The sequence below is a fragment of the Saimiri boliviensis genome, chromosome 21 (genome assembly GCF_048565385.1).
Source record: "Saimiri boliviensis isolate mSaiBol1 chromosome 21, mSaiBol1.pri, whole genome shotgun sequence".
NCBI classification, from domain to species: domain Eukaryota; kingdom Metazoa; phylum Chordata; class Mammalia; order Primates; family Cebidae; genus Saimiri; species Saimiri boliviensis.
In genome coordinates, this window is record NC_133469.1 from 11,422,345 (window position 1) to 11,438,369 (window position 16,025).

The 16,025-nt window shown below is 55.9% G+C and overlaps 1 protein-coding gene across 1 annotated transcript in view; it reads right to left on the bottom strand.

Annotated features, from left to right (window-relative positions):
- Window positions 1-6,865: 6,865 nt before the first annotated feature.
- The window catches only part of FAM83F (family with sequence similarity 83 member F), a 36,439-nt gene continuing 27,279 nt past the window's right edge, over window positions 6,866-16,025 (bottom strand). Inside the window, exons 4-5 of the mRNA XM_039463295.2 lie at window positions 14,641-15,314; window positions 6,866-7,373 (exon numbers count right to left, since the gene is read on the bottom strand). Of these exons, the coding sequence (XP_039319229.1) occupies window positions 7,324-7,373; window positions 14,641-15,314 (724 nt within the window). The 3' untranslated portion in view covers window positions 6,866-7,323. The remainder of the gene's footprint in view (window positions 7,374-14,640; window positions 15,315-16,025) is intronic.

A 16,025-nucleotide genomic window follows, 5' to 3' on the forward strand; every position in this document is an offset into this window, starting at 1 on the left:
TGGAGGATTGGCAGGCTTCTCCGGACATGCTCTGTTTCTTTGATTTAGGTTTTATTTGTATTTTGTATACAAAAGAGTCTCCAAACAAACTAAAACTGTTTATGTCACCACCATCTATCAATCCAGAAAGGTTGTGCGACTTTTGCACAATCACATAAGGCCGCAGCCTTCTAAGGATGAGCCTGCATGAGGGGAACACAGGTCCCTGCCAAGCAGGGTGGTTCAGAAATGGCATCTCTGGCAGGTTTTCTCTCCCTTTCTGTCAAAACCTGGGCCTTGGCTCAGTGCATGCCTATAATCCCAACACTTTGGGAGGCTGAGGCGGGAGGATCACAAGGTCAAGAGATCAAGATCATCCTGGCCAACATGGTGAAACCCCATCTCTACCAAAAACACAAAAAATAGCCAGGCGTGATGGTGCACGTCTGTAATCCCAGCTGCTAGGGAGGCTGAAGCAGGAGAATTGCTTGAACCTGGGAGGCGGAGGTTGCAATGAGCCGAGATTGTGCCCCTGCACTCCAGTCTGGTGACAAAGCGAGATTCTGTCTAAAAAAAAAACGAGGACATGAGTGTTGGTGCAAGCCTGTAGTCTTAGCTACTCAGGAGGCTGAGGATGGAAGATCTCAAGGAACTCATTGAGCCCAGGAGTCTGAGGCTGCAGGAAGCCATGATGATGCCACTGCATTCCAGCCTGGGTGACAGAGTGAGACTGTATTAAAAAAGCAAAAACAAAAACAAAAACAAAACAAAAAAAACAAAACAAACCACCAAAAACCCAAAGAAACCTGAGCTCTGTAGCTTCCTTCAGGTGAACCAGCAGTTAGCCCTGTGTGCAAATGATTCCCTGTGAATTTCACAGGGAAGCAAGCGAGAGGATCTAGGAGAGAAGATCCCAAGAGGAAAATAAGCCACTGGATGTGACACCCCCGGAGGCTCCTCGGATGCCTCACTGTGTGTGTCAGCCCCTGCATGGGTGGGGTGCTTCACGTGGTTACTCTGGAGAGCTATCCTGAGATCATCCCCATTTGACACATGAGGAAACAGAAGTTCGGCGATGTGAAGTTGCTTGCTCGGGCCATTAGCTGTTCAGTGGCAGAGACAGGAGTTTTGCCCTCACCTGCTTGTTCTGAAGCCTGCCCTCTCTCTGCCATGCACCCCCGCCAAGTTCACAGCAAGCGGTGTGCAGGCACACCACCTCAAAGCCATGAGCTCCACCCATGCCTTCCTCGCTCACCATGCATCCCCAGGCCTGGCGCCCAGTAAATATCCACCGGATGAATAAATGAATTCGGCCTTGCATGCACTGCCACGAATCTTTACCCGTCCAATTGCCTAACTTCCAAGATACTTCCAGGAAGAGATGTGGCGGGGACTCAAAGCTGCAAGCAGAAATAAGAATCATGATGCATGGTTCTCTGCACACCATGGTCTCTTTTTCCCCGCAGACTCACTGCCTGTCCTTGCCTTTTGCTCCTTTCCTCTCCCAGCTCCCACGTGCTTGCTGGCTTCCGTGGCAGGCCCTAGCCCATCTCCTATTACGTTGACATCTGCCCCTAAAGCTGCTTTTCGGTGGCTGCAGGCAATGCCCTAACTTCTAGCTATTTTTCTTCTTTTTTTTTTTTTGAGATGGAGTCTTGCCCTGTTGCCCAGGCTGAAGTGCAGTGTCACAGTCTCGGCTCACTGCAACCTCCACCTCCTGGGTTGAGGCGATTATCCTGCCTCAGGCTCCCGAGTAGCTGTGTGCACCACCGTGCCTGGCTAATTTTTTTTCTTGTATTTTAGTAGAGACGGGGTTTTACCATGTTGGCTAGGTTGCTCTCAAACTCCTGACCTTGTGACCCACCCGCCTCGGCCTCCCAAAGTGCTGGGAATACAGGTGTGAACCACCTTGCCTGGCCACTTTAGACATTTTTCTAGATGAAAACTTGTTTGCAGCAGGCCGCCACTGTGAAAGTGCTCTAGAACGGTCCAGATAACCAGATTCTAGCCCTTCCTGTGACTCACTGGGTGACTTTGGACAAATTTCCTCATCTAGGGCCCTCCTTTCTGTGCTAGCTTTTGAAAGGAAGCAGGCAGAGAGGGCCACCTTTGAGCAGCCAGAGGCCTGGAGGCCCAGTGCCACCTAGTCTGGCCCACCCGGGAGATAAAGGCCATGCACTCAGGACAGATGAGGAAAGGAGAAGCCTTCCTAGAGGAAAGGCTTAGATCAGGAGGGACTTTGATAAACCCAGTCCTTAAGACATTAAATCACAGCAGAACCCCATTTGGCTTATATGGGATTAGAAGTCAGGAATGAGACACATGATTGATTCTGGAACCTCTGTGACATCTGTTTATTCACCTGGCTAATTCCCTGTGCTGAATGGCCGTCAAGTCTTCAATCACTTAACAAATAGGTATTAAGCACATATTGTGGTTGCAAAGGTAAGCCAGGCAGGTGAGGCACCCGTGCTCACAGAGCCCGCTCCCCAGGCTCAGGAACCCCAAGGACAGATGGGTACCTATTGTGCCAGGCAGCAGCACATGGCATCTAGGAGCAGGGCATTCCTCAGTCCCTGGCTGGGAGGGCAGAAGCTGCAAGGGGAAGAGCGAGAAGTCCAGGCCTGCCTAACAGTGTGAGGCCTGTGGGCTGATTGCACGGTTCTTCGCCCCAGAACATGTCCATGACTGCACCTGCCCTTCTTGCCCTTCTCCTCGCTCACCTTGGTTTGGCTCTGCTCGCTGAGCGGGGACGCCTGTTCTGCAGCAAGCCTCCTGCCCCTGGAACAGCAGCGCAGATGATCAGTAGCAGCCACTGGGTTGTCTGGGCAGGGAGGCATGAGTGTGGTGTGCTGCCAGATGAGAAATTGCATCCCTAGAGCACGGCAGGGCTAATTAGCTCCTAAGGGGGCTTTGTCAGTGTTCACTGAGAACGTGGTCATGACAGTCAGGTGGCCATTCCCGCTTGGCCTAACCTGAGTGTGGAAGGCTCTCTGTTGTCAGCACTGGCTGCTTTTGGAGGTGGGTCCACTGCTGGACACATGCTGGTATGTGCAGTGGTGCTGTCTATGCAGGTCATAGCTGAGCCTGAAGGAAGGGGGATGGACTGACAGGGAGCTGCGTGGAGTGAGGCAGCTGTGTGTACATGAACACACCTGCGATGGGGAATATCAGGTGGTAAGGAGCTAAGCAAGATAACCAGAACAGCCGAGCGCAGTGGCTCATGCCTGTAATCCTAGCACTTTGGGAGGCTGAGTGGGGTGGATCATGAGGTCAGGAGATCAAGACCATCCTGGTCAACATGGTAAAACCCCATTTCTGCTAAAATACAAAAAATTAGCCCAGCGTGGTGGTGTGCACCTGTAGTCCCAGCTACTTGGGAGGCTGAGGCAGGGAACTGCTTAAACCCAGGAGGTGGAGGTTGCAGTGAGCTGAGATCGCACCACTGCACTCCAGCCTGGTGACAGAGCAAGACTCTATCTCAAAAAAAAAAAAAAAAAAAAAAAAAAGATAACCCTAACAGAGAGGGAAGATGCTACTGCATCTCCCAGGAAGCACTGTCTCAGGCAAGTCAGCCAACTTCTCTGGGCCAGAGTGCTGTGTCCAAGGTGCCCAGGGCAGAGTGTGCCTGAAGCACTTCAGAGAAGCGGGCTGTGCAGGCCACCAGGTCATGGCTGCAGAGAAAAGAGCCAGGGCTCTCAACAAGGGCACTTTTACCCCCCAGGGGACATGTGGTAACCTCTAGAGACATTTTTGGTGGTCTCATCTGAAGGGGTGCTGGTGGCATTTAGTAGGTGGAGGCCAGGGATGTTGCTAAACATACTACAATGCCCAGGACAGCCCCGTCCCCAACAGAAGACTCTGCAGCTCCAAAGCATCACCAGTGCTGAGCCCCTAAGCTCAAGGAGCAGGCTCAGACTTGCATTCTCTGTGATGTGGGATTTGCAGAGAGTTGTGTACTTCCTCATTTGAAAGATGGGGATAATGAACCTGTGTCATGCTGGGCATGGTGGCTCATGCCTGTAATCCCAGCACTTTGGGAGGCCAAGGCGGATGGATCACCTGAGGCTGGGAGTTCGAGATCAGCCTGACCAACATAGTGAAACCCTGTCTCTACTAAAAATACAAAAATTAGCCGGGTGTGGTGGCACACACCTGTAATCCTAGCTACTTGGGAGGCTGAGGCCAGAGAATCACTTGAACCCAAGAGGCGGAGGTTGCAGTGAGCCAAGACAGCACCACTGCAGTCCAGCCTAGACAACAGAGTGAGACACTATCTCAAAAACCAAACAATTACCTGTGCTGCTCATCATACAGCTTTATGAGGCCCCCTCCCCCAACACACAGGAAAACTTAACTTTGTAAAGGGCTCTTTCTTGAGCTTTTCTTAGTTTGAAACCTACATGTGACTAAAGTGTCTAGCATGGTGACTAGCAGATAGTAGGTGCTCAATAAATATGAAAAAGAGAAAGGCAACACAGTCATTAAAAACAAACTTTGGCCAGTTTCTTCCGTATCTCTGGGTCTCATTTTTTGCCTAGCCTTTCTATAAAGTTCTACAGAGGCAGAGAGTAGTGATGTCAACGCAGGCTACCTTGAAAGCCCTCGAGGGATCAGGGATAGCATTAACCATACTCTAAGGGCAGGTAGCTAAGGAGATGGGAAATTTCCCCAAATCTCAAGGGGCGGCCTCCCAACACCATCCAGGGGTCCTGTGCTTCCCGCCCTTATGGGGCAGAAGCAATCGTGACAGCCACCCCAGGGGCTCAGCTCATTGGGAGGCGAGGCTTCCCAAAGAGCTGCACCAACTGTGAACACTTACCCTACAGAAGCTGATTCAGAAAGTGAGATAGCAGCTTGGTGGTGGTGTGGGGTGGAGGGCAGCAAAGCCAGACCCCAGCGCTGAGACTGCTGCCATATCCTGTTCCTCCTACAGCCCTTCCAACGTAACCAGCCTTGTGGAAGCTGCTGTGCAGGGAGCAAGGGCATGATCCACCCTTGAACTTGCCATCCAACTGGGAGGGCCAGATGTACCCTTGAGATCTGATGAGTAAGAGACAGCTTCACAAAGTATGTGCGCGTGCTGGAACAGAGGGCAGGCATACTCAAAGCTGAGAAGCCAAGAGGCAGAACAGAGTGGGCCGGTGCCTGGGCAGACAGGCAAACATGAAGAGCAGCATTTTGTGAGTTCAAGATCCTTGCAATCTCTGGACTACAGTTTCGTTCTCAAGCCTTTTGGAGCGGGTGGGGCCAGACACCATCTTGCCCACACTGCTATAAGGATGAGGACACAGGCTGGTGGGCAGAGGTGCCCTGCCTGGGCAGTCCTACCCGATGGCCGGCCCTCTTCCCGATAGGCTAACTTGCTTCCTCCCCAACATATGGTCTCCCATCATCTCTACCAAGGAAGTGTGAAAAAAACCCCATATTGGCACACAGAGAAACTGACGCAGAAAGGCAGGCCTGGCTCAAGGCTGTGGTGACTTGGAGATTCCAATCAGGTATCCTCCCAGATTAGATGTCAGGGCAGGCGTGGGACCTGGGTGTGCTTTGGGTCTAGAGCGGGTAAAAGGTCAAAACAGAGCCTGCTCTTCTGGTAGGGGAGGCGTAAGATGCCCCAGACTGATTTGCCTGGAGGCCAGTCCCTTCCCCAGGCTGCCTTCCTCATCCTGAGGCGCCCACCCTCCACACCAGAGGGTCATCTCCCTGCCCCCTCGCAATTTACACATTTCGTATCCTGTACCTTCAAGGTTTCTGCTCCAAGCTGAGGTGTAACAGCGCCATCCCCCACCTCCCCCCTCTCTCCCTTCCCTCCCCTCCAGAACGAACTCGGGCCAACTTCCTGGCCTTCCTGCCTAAGGAAGCACTTCCCAGAAGTGTTAAAGCTCAAGGAGGTGGGCCAGAGTCCCTTCTCTACACACCCTAGAAGCCAGCCTAGGGACTGACAGAGGAGACCCTGGGGACAGGCTCACACTTCCTTTTTCCTCACCACTGCCAGACAGACTGTGTTTCCTCAATGGCCACCACCTGTGGTCCCCACTTCGTGCTTCCCCAGCAGTGCCTGGCTCCTGCAGCCCAGCCAGAGCGGCCCCTTCCCCTGCTCTCCCATCAGCTGCCTTGCAGACATCGCTACCCCTCCCCCCGATGCTGGTAGTGTCCTGGGGTGTTTTAGAAGGGGAGAAAGAGGCTGAGAGTTTGCTTCAGAGGTCAGAGGACAAGAAAGGCTGCTGCCTGGCTTTTTCACAGGGCTCGGCTCCCCCATCGCCCTGCCTGCAGGGCCAGCTCACAGAGTCTGCAGTTTGGCAATTTCTCCCAGGTCCATCCACACACTCTCCTCGGCCCTCTCTAGTCACCGAAGTGGGGAGGGCAGGGTGGAACTGCCCAGCACCATGGCAATTAGGCTGACTTGCTCTGGTGAGGCACAGGCCTCTAAAAACAGCCTGACTCTCGCGGGAGGCGAAGGCCAGTCTTTGGCTGAAGTGTAACCTGGGAGGCCCTGGTTGGTGAAGGGGTCCGAGAACCCTGTTAGGGTTGGGAGAGAAAAGACAAATGCTCCTATCCTCAGGGCCCAGCCTCCTACACCCCCAAACTCCCTCTTGGCCAGGTCCCCTCCCTGCTGTGGGCTGTAAACCAAAGCTTACTGAGGGAAGGAGCAGGTCAAGGCACTGTAAGGACCCCCCTAGAGGCCCACAGCAGGCAGCAGCCGAGGTCTGGACCACTCACGCTGAGACCGCCAGGACCGCACCGGGCAGGGAGAGAGAGCTCAGCAGCACCAAATTCTGCCGCTGCCTGGGGTTGGCCACGCTTCCCCTCGTTCAGTTCAGAGTCCCTGCGGTGCTGGCTGCACCTGACACCTGGAGTTCAGAAGCTAGAGCGAGACTGGAACTCGGATCCGGGGCTCAGAGCCCTCCACTCTCCCTTTTATTCCACCAATCTCCTGGAGGGGGAACTAGAAGTACCAGGAAGCCTGGGGAAGGACAAGCCACTGCGGTTGTCCCAGACACCCCAGCCCATTAAGGTTTAAAGAATGGCCCTCACCCCATCTGGCGAGCAGCGGAGGGGACAGGGCACAAAGGAGGGGGGACATTGGTCAAGTTACTTCATGTAAACAAGGAGACCGTGGCACTGACCCCCGCCCAGCCACCGACAGTCTGGTGTGTGACTGAGATGCTTCGGACCCTCTCACGTGGGATCCAGGCTCCCTGAGGCCAGGACGGAGGCTGCAGGGCAGGAGGCCAGTTGGAGTCTGATGTGCAAACTGGTGCAGTGTGTGACCCGCGCTCTCCACAGCACAGGGCAGGGCAGGCGGGCATCCACACGTCCTGCCCACCCCCATCCCGCAGCTCAGGAAATCACGCACTTGTTGGGCTTGGCAGAACTGGGACTTGTTTTACCTGCGGAGGCAAAGGACAGAGGTGGGGAAGGATGTGAGTCAAACGCATGGTGGATTCCGCTTCAGCCCCTACCCTGTGTGCTGTCCACACCTGCAGTTGAGGGGCTGGGGTCACTGTCTCCCTCCCAAGCTGCTGATCGGGAAACCAGGTCACTAGGGCACCCAGGAAAGCAGAAGGAGAGATCCTGCCTGTCCCAGCGGCGTGGCAGAGTCCCACTGGGTGAGGCATCAAGGTGACCGCCATCTCCTGACCAGAGGGGTGGGGGAAGAACCCAGGCTCCAGAACCAACGAGGACAACCATCAACTCCAAAGTCTTGGCTGCTCTGTCTACAGACTAGCCATTCTTTGTTTCTTTACTTTTCGAATAAACTTGCTTTCGCCCGTGCGCGCACACACACACACACAAACCCCTCGCCTAGAGGCCACTCACTACCAGCTAATATCTACAGCTCCTCAGCCTGCAAAGCAAGACCACGGCCCTTCTCTCTGGTTCCCATCCTAGGCCCTCCATTCTACCGCTGAGGTGCCCACGGCTCCCAGAGCCAGCCAGTGGCAGTGCCGGAACCTGGTCTTCCCAGCTCAGCTCCAGCTCCGTCTCAGGCCGCCTAGGCTGGAAGAAGGAAAGCCCGTGCCTCGGGAAGGGCTGGTGCTGGCCAAGAGCGGCCACCATGGGGTGGATCACCCTGCTCAGGGGGCAGCTTTGAGGGGGGGACGGAGAGGAACACGCTGGCTGCAGTGAGGGAAGGGGAGAGAAAGCTGCCCCCCCCCCGCCCCTGAGGCCAGGGAAGCTGATTTCTCCTCTTTCCCAGGCCTCTACCCATCCTTCCTACTTCCTTTACAGTCCTGAGAGGAGGCCTGCTGTTCCTTCGGCTGCATTCCTGCTCTCAGACCTCCGGACGCAGTGCCGGGGGAGCGTGGAGGCAGGCCTGACACCTGCGGGCCTGTGAGGTATGGGTGCTACCTCTCCCCAGGTGGAAGCCACTCGTGTTATTTCCTGCCAGTTGCCCTCCACACAGCAAGGGCTGCTTCCGTGGTGCTCACACAACGTTCCAGCATCACTTCAGCTGTGAATTTAATTGAGGCCTCATCTGCCTCCTCCCCTGGGCCAGGAGCAGAACACGCTGAACAGAACCCAACCTGGAGCCCCCGCCCCTGCCATGCCCCATGGGCCACTGCTCCTGCTGACTGTGCTGTGACCCGCGGCCTCGGGCCTTGTCCATCCAGGCAGAGCTCTTCGGGACTGACCACAAATCCAGCTGTGCCCTCATTACGGGTGTTCCCTCACCCTTGGGCAGAAGGCTGCACCCCAGGGGCTCCATGGCCAAGGCACTGGAGGTCACCTTCTACAGTGCTGCCAAGCATGTCTGGGGCGGCTCTGCTGGGGGACAAAAGGTCACTCACTGCTGCAATGGACACATCTGTCTCCATGTCCCCTCCTCAGCTGGTCTGATGGGCATGGCCCACTAAGCAGATGTCACTTCCTTCCCAGAGGCAGCAGTATTTTGGAGGCAGGTAAGCAGATCAACCTCCAGATCATTAAACAGGGGAGACAGTGTAGTTGGGGGTGCAGTGGGGGCTGGGGTGAGGGGAGCTGCTCCCTAAGCCTGCACATCGCCTGGCTGCCTGCCTCCAGAAGTCTGGGCAAGGCAGGGGCAGGGCCCGTCTTCACCAGCACTGTGCTTCCCACGTTTTTGTAAGGAGGGGCGGTGAAAATCTGGAGAGAGCAGGCTTTCAGAATTCATTTGCTTGCCCCAGACAGGACAGAGAAACTGGCTTGAGGACAAATTCTGTGTCCCCTGTCATTCCCACAGTGCTCAGGTATTGGGAGCCGACCACGTGTGGGGAGTCAGCCCTGCTCAGGTGAATGGGGAAGGTGCATCAACAGCCAGCATAGTCCTTTTCGCAAAGGATGTGTGGCCTGGGTGGGGTGGCCCGAAGAAGGCTAAGTTTCAGAGGTGACCTCAAGGTGGAGCTGAAAACAGGGGTGCAGGGTGGGAGGAGGGGCCGCTTAGTGAAGTGGAGCACGTGATGTAGCGTGGGGTATGGGGGAACAGCCTGGGGCACTCAGGACCTGAAGTCAGTCTGCTTTGCTGGCAGGTGAGGTGGTGTGAGAGGGCGAAGCAGAGGTCACCCTCACGGAAGCCGTGACAAGGACAACGGACTCCATCTTCTCCAGGCTCTGAGGCTTCACATTCCTGTATCTGGAAGAGTCTTCCCTCTGATGTCCACAGTGCCCTTGCCTTCCATTCAAGTCTTGCTCAGATGCTCCTTGGTTAGAGAGGCCTTTCCTGGCACCCTTTACAGAGGGGTCATTCTCCCCCCATCCTGGTCTCTCCCCAGGTTAACATGCTCCATAAAAGCAGGGGCCACGTTCATTCTGTTCACGGCTGTGCCATGAACTGAGAGCAGGGCCTGACACAGAGCAGAGACTTCCTAGATACATATTTATTTAATGAAATGAATGAGACGGTCATGGCGAGCTACTTAGGGGTTTGGCACTATCCTAATAACAACAGTCATTGCAGCAGATGCAGCAAGAGCAGGAGCGAGATCAGACCTGCAGCCCTGGGGGATGACACAGGAGAACAAGTCCCCAGTCCAGGAGCCCGGCAGCCACAGCTCTACAGAGCCAGACCACACTGCCAGCTGGGGGCCATCCACACATAAATCCAGGGACCCCAGGAGAGTTCTGGGAAGGGACTGTCACTGCAGGTCACCTCTGAGAAACCAGGAAGCAAAGCACAGGCCCAGGGGCTTGGGGGCAGGAAAGGACCCTGAGGCACTCTGGGAAGCAAGCTGTCGCTCTCATCTTCCTCCTGGCCCCCATGACACCAGGGGAAATGGTCTGTCCTCTCTTTGGGGCTCTGGCTCTTCCAAACAGTCTTTAAAGATGCAGGGAAACGGCGCCAACCCTAGCCTTCTGGAAACAGCCATGGTATCTGCAGAAGGCTGGGAGGCAGGAGACCACACTGCCCTTTCCTCCGTGGGCAGCATGGGCATAGGGCCTGGCCTCTCTGAACCTCAGGAGTCTCACTGGGAGATGCTGGCAGCAGGCAGGATGGCAGCGGGGAGGATGCCAGTTCTGTGTGACAGCGTATGGCACCGCGTCTCTCACCACTTTCCCAGTCATCTCCCTGGGGGAACTGGGCGGGGTCTCAGGCACGGCGCGGGGACCTCCTCCCCTCAGCTGGCAGCGCCCCGAGGGCAGGGCCTCCTCTGTGTTTCCTCAATTGTTTGGAGTCTGCTGGTCTGAGGACCTTCTACAATGGGGGGGCTACACTGGAAAAGGAGGGCCCTAGTTTAAAATGCAGTTTCCTAAGCCCTGTCCAGCAGTACAGACTGTTTGTTGCATTAAAAAAAATTATTATTTTGAGACAGTCTCGCTCTGTGGCCCAGGCTGGAGTGCAGTGGTGTATCTCAGCTCACTGCAACCTCCGCCTCCTGGGTTCAAGCGATTCTTCTGCCTCAGCCTCCCAAGTAGCTGGGATTACAGGTACCTGCCACCATACCCAGCTAATTTTTGTATTTTTAGTAGAGATGGGGTTTCCATGTTGGCCAGGCTAGTCTCAAACTCTCGACCTCAGGTGATCCACCCTCCTTGATCTCCCAAAGTATATTTGTTGCGTTTTAAAATTCGTATTTACTTTTATGTTTTTGAGACAGGGCCTCTCTGTTGTCCAGACTGCAGTGCGGTGGCACAACAGCTAACTCCAGCATCGACCTCCTGGGCTTGAATGATGCTCCTGCCTCAGCCTCCCAAGTAGCTGGGACTACGGGCAAATGGCACTACCCCCGACTATTTTTTTTTAGAGACAGGATCTTCCTATATTGCACCTCGGCCTCCCAAAGCACTGGGATTACAGGCATGAACCACCGCGACTGGCCTTGTTGCATTTTTAACAAGGCTCTCCACTGAGGCTGCCCTGGGAGGTTGGGGGTCCCTGTCCCAGGGAGCCTGTGCAGAGCTCCTGGAGGGCACAGAAGCTCCAGAATAAGGGCTGAGTGCTCCCAGCACAAGGCGAGGGCTGAGGGAAGCAGTACAAGAGGTGCCTAACTTCTGCCACTAGAGGGCGCCATGAGCCTTGCAACAGCCAGGCACCCCTGGCTCCCAGCTGGGTCCCCAGCCCTAAAGGAGGAAGCAACTTCCCTAAGGTTCTCCCAAGGGCCACACCTGGGTTTGCAAAAATTTGCATGCTGTTTGACAACTATATACTCCTTATCAAGCAATTTTACAGGCTGTCAGCTTGGAGCTTTTTCTATTTTTTCTCTTATGACAGAAACTGTCATCAACCCAGATTCTCCCTTGACAAGAAGGCAAGAGACAGAAAGAACAGAGGCAGAATCTGAACCCCAGGGGACCTCCGAAACCCTCCCAGGTGCACCCCTCCTCCTCTAGATGAGGACATAGCCCCCCAGGAAGGGGACGGATGTGTCCTGGGTACAGGGAGCAATGTGTCCGGAGCGGAGAGCCATGTGGAGGCTGCTCTGGGAGGTTCTGAACGTTCACCAGGGGAAGGAGACTTCTTCCCTGGGTGGGGGCCCGAAGGCAGGAGCTCAGGTTCTCAGTGATTCCCACCGTGGGAGCCCCACGCTGTCACGAGCCCACCTTCTCACACATGCAGCCCTGGTGGCTTAGCTGCTGCCGCCGGAGGGGAGGCACCGAAGCAGCCCCACTTAGCCATGATGTGGGAGGCTGGAGGCCATGAAAAAGGGCCTCTCAGGAGCGGAGCTCCTGGCTGGGCACGGCTTGTGCCTATAATCCCAGCGCTTTGGGAGGCTGAGGTGGGAGGATCATTTGAGGCCAGAAGACCAGCCTGGGCAACAGCCTGTCTATACAATTTGTTTGTTTTTTTTTTTTGAGACATTATTCTATGACCCAGGCTGGAGTGCAGTGATGCGATCTTGGCTCACTGCAACCTCTGCCTTCAGGCTTCAAGTAATTCTCTTGCCTCAGCCTCCTGAGTAGTTGGGACTACAGGCACATGCCCCCACACCTGGCTCATTTTTGTATTTTTTTTTTAGTAGAGACAGGGTTCCACTGTTTTGTCCAGGCTGGTTGCGAATTCCTGAGCTCAGTCAATCCACCTACCTTGGCCTCCCAAAGTGCTGGGATTACAGGTGTGAGCCACCGCACCCAGCCTATACAAACAATTTTAAAAATTAGCCAGGCATGGTGGCACATACCTGTGGTCCCAGCCACTCAGGAGGCTGAGGTGGGAGAATCACTTAAACCTGGGAGGTTGAGGTGAGCTGTGATTGCACCACTGCAGTCCAGTGAGACGTTATCTCGAAAACAAAAACAACCAAAGGCAGGAGAAGAGCTCCTGCGTCTCCCCGAGGCCTCTGGAGTGGGGAAAGGTCCTGTAGGGGAGCGTGAATTTCAGGGCTGCAGGTCCTAAGTGCCCCCACAAGTGGGCAGAGGCCTTGCCGGAGGAGGCCGCTCTGTGTTCATCTAAAGGACGGACGAGGAACAGGGTGATAGCTCTGGGCATCCCCGGACCTTCCTGGCTGTCCGTGCCCTCGCCCTCGCTCTTCCCTCTCTCTCTCTGTCCTAGCATCAGGTGTCCTGGAGCGGACGTTCCTGAGGGCACCGCTGGTGTCTGCAAGGCTGGCTACTGAGCCCCGTGGGCAGACACCAAAGAGTCGCAGCAGGGGCTGGGAGACCAATGGGGAGGGACGTGCAGAAGGCGGGTGGGGAGGGACAAGACAAAGGGCTTTGCGTTTCCACGGAAACCATACCTCAGGGCGAGGGGCTGAAGGAGGAGGAAGCTTCCACTCGACTTCAGTCAGGACTTGGGAAACAGCGCTTGCGGCTGCTGGGCTCACCCCTTCGTCCCCCTCCCTTCCCTGCCAGGTGTTCACCATGGCAACCCTTCCTCCAAACCAGAGGTACAGAGCAGCAGCAGCTGCTGGTGTTAGGGGAGCCAGCGAGTCCAGGAGGAACGGGGCCGGGGTTGGCCACCTCTCCCCTGACAGAACACGGCCGTGGCCAGGCCTGGTCTTGAATCCTGGCCCTACTACCACTCCCTGTGGCCTGGGACCCCTTCAGTCACCTCTGAGCCACCTGCCACCTCTGTGCTTGAAGGGTGGCTATGGGGGCAGGAGGGGAGAGACAGCGCCTGTGCAGGAGCTGGCAGGCCAGCAGCTCAGTCAACGTCCCTAGGCCAAATGGAGGGAACGCCCTGGCGCTGCCACTGTGCCCACAGCCACAGACGCGCCCAGGCCTGTTCAAACTCCAAGAAGCAACGTTAGCCAACATTTCCTGAGCCCGGACTGTGTGTGTCAAGCTTCTAAGGCGGTGCTGGGGAATCAGCAGAAGGGATGACACTTGCGCTCCCTGCTCTCATGCCGCTACAATCTTGTCAAAGCTGGGGTGCAGGGACATGTGTGTCCTGGACGTCCTCGGGCTGTCCAGGACCAGACCCAGGCCCTGCCAAAGCCCACCGGGCCAGCCAGAGCCCAGTTCTCATCACTGGGCTCCACAGTGATGGAGGGAGAAATCCCATCACAGAAACTCCTCCAACTCGGGGACACAGAGATGAGAAAGCACTGCCACCAGCCGCCTGAAAGGTCACCCCAGAGACTGCTGCGTCTTGGGGATCCCAGAGAGATGCCCAGAAAGATGCTGCCATGGAACAGTCCCACCCAGGAATAAGCAGCCAGGTAGACGGCACTCAGCAGAGGGACACATGGAGAAACCAAGTCAGACTGCTCATCACAGACAGGAAAGTGGGTCAGGGCACTGGTGGGACACAGGGGAGGGTGGGTATGTCTGACTGGGTGAGATCCTGACAACAGGTGATGTGGCAAGGAAGAAGGCTTGTTGGAAAGAGCCCTGAGCTCAGAGCCAGGGTTGAGCCGCGGCCCTGCACCCCCTTTGCGGTGCGTCCGCTTCTTCACTTAGAAAGGAGAAACTTGCTCAGCGGACTTATTTGTCGGGTTACCGTGAGGGCCGATCTGAGTGCCTTCCAGCAGTAGTACTAGAAGCTCTCAGACCACTCCATGACAAGCCTGGAATCCTTCTCTTCTTTCAGACAAGAAGAAAGTGAAACTCAGAGCTGCGGGACTTGCCCAAGGCCACCAGGCAGCCAAAGGCCGGAGCCAGAATGGGAACCGAGGGCCCTGGAACCCCAGAGCTCTGCCCTCTGTGTGCCCGCAGATGCAATCTGCTCCTCTGCAGCACCAGGCACTGCTCCTGGCTAAGTGCCGCCGTGGAGCCAGGGCCAGAGGCCTGGGGAGGCACCGGGGTGGAGGGAAGAGGGCTCACCTGAGACCTCGGCACTGGAGTCCTCATTGGGCTTCTTCCCCATCAGAAACTCTACTTCGGAGAATGTCTCGGTGGAGGGGGAGCTGGCCACGCCATTGGGCACCGTGGGCCTCTTGGACCAGCGGCCCAGCAACTTGCTGCTGAGGCGCCTGCGCTCCCTGGCAGGGGCGGCCTCTGCCCGGGCCGCTTCTCCTGTGCCATTTCGGCTGGGCGCCTCTCGGGATGTGGGCTTTAGGTCTATGTGTATGCGAGAGACCATCCTGCCATCCTTCCGGCTCAGCACCCCCGAGGGGATGGGCTCCACAGGGGGCAGCACCTGCTCCACCGTGGCCAGGTCTCTCAGGAAGCTCTCCAGGCGCCGGGCTGATTCGCTGCCGCTGCCCTCCTCCTGCCCCTCCGGGTTGCCACCGGCCTCCCGCTGCTGCCGGGCGGCCCAGCGCATCATCTCCCCAGGCGGGTGGCGGCTGCCTGCCACCAAGGCATACTTGGGGTTGATGAGCTTGCGAGCCACGGTGGAGGAGTAGTGGTGGCCTCCCAGGCCCAGCTGCCGGTGCAAGTCCACCTCGTCGGAGATGGCATACAGCTCCCGGAACTCTGTGTCAAAGGGCTCCACGTTCTGCCCCATCAGGAGGAGGAGGAGGTTCCTGTCCACGTAGGAGGAACTCCAGGTGAACCTGGGAACATGGGGACAGAAAAGCAAGTGTGTGCACCGGCCTCTGTCTTGCCCTGCCCCCGCCCCCACCTGCCCTCTGCTGTGGCTGGATCCTTGCTGCAGGTGGAAGGCTCCTCGTAGCTCGTGTGCTGGCCTGACCTCCCTTCACCCACCCGTGGCCTCCCTTTCCCCAACTCTGGGCCTCAAATGAATCAAGCAGGCAGCTGGGTGCAGGGAAAGAGCATGGGAAGTCAGGCCTGGATTCAAACCTGGTTTATATGCTTGTGTGCCTTGTAAACTGGGGCTCCCAGCACATATGTTCATAGGGTTGTTGTGAGGCTCAAATGAAGCAACTCATATAAAACATTTAGCTCAGTCCCTGGCACAAACACACATTTGAAAAATAGCAACTGCAGCTGCCACTATTATGAATATTATTCTACTCTGTATTGGTTCTTCTCTGGGTTTTTTAGGCACTTAGTGTCTGCAGAAACCCACACTCTGACCACGTAACAGGACTTAACGCCGCTATTCTCCGTTTCGTGTGCTCAGGTCTCTCTTCTCCTCACCTTTATTTTAATTTACTTGGAGGGCAGAGATTACACACATACATTCTCTTGTGTTCTTGGTAAATTATTTTTAAATCAAAATTCTGAGGCTGGGTACAGTGGCTCACACCTGTAATCCCAACATTTTGGGAGGCTGAGGCAGGTGGATCACTTGAGGTCAGAAG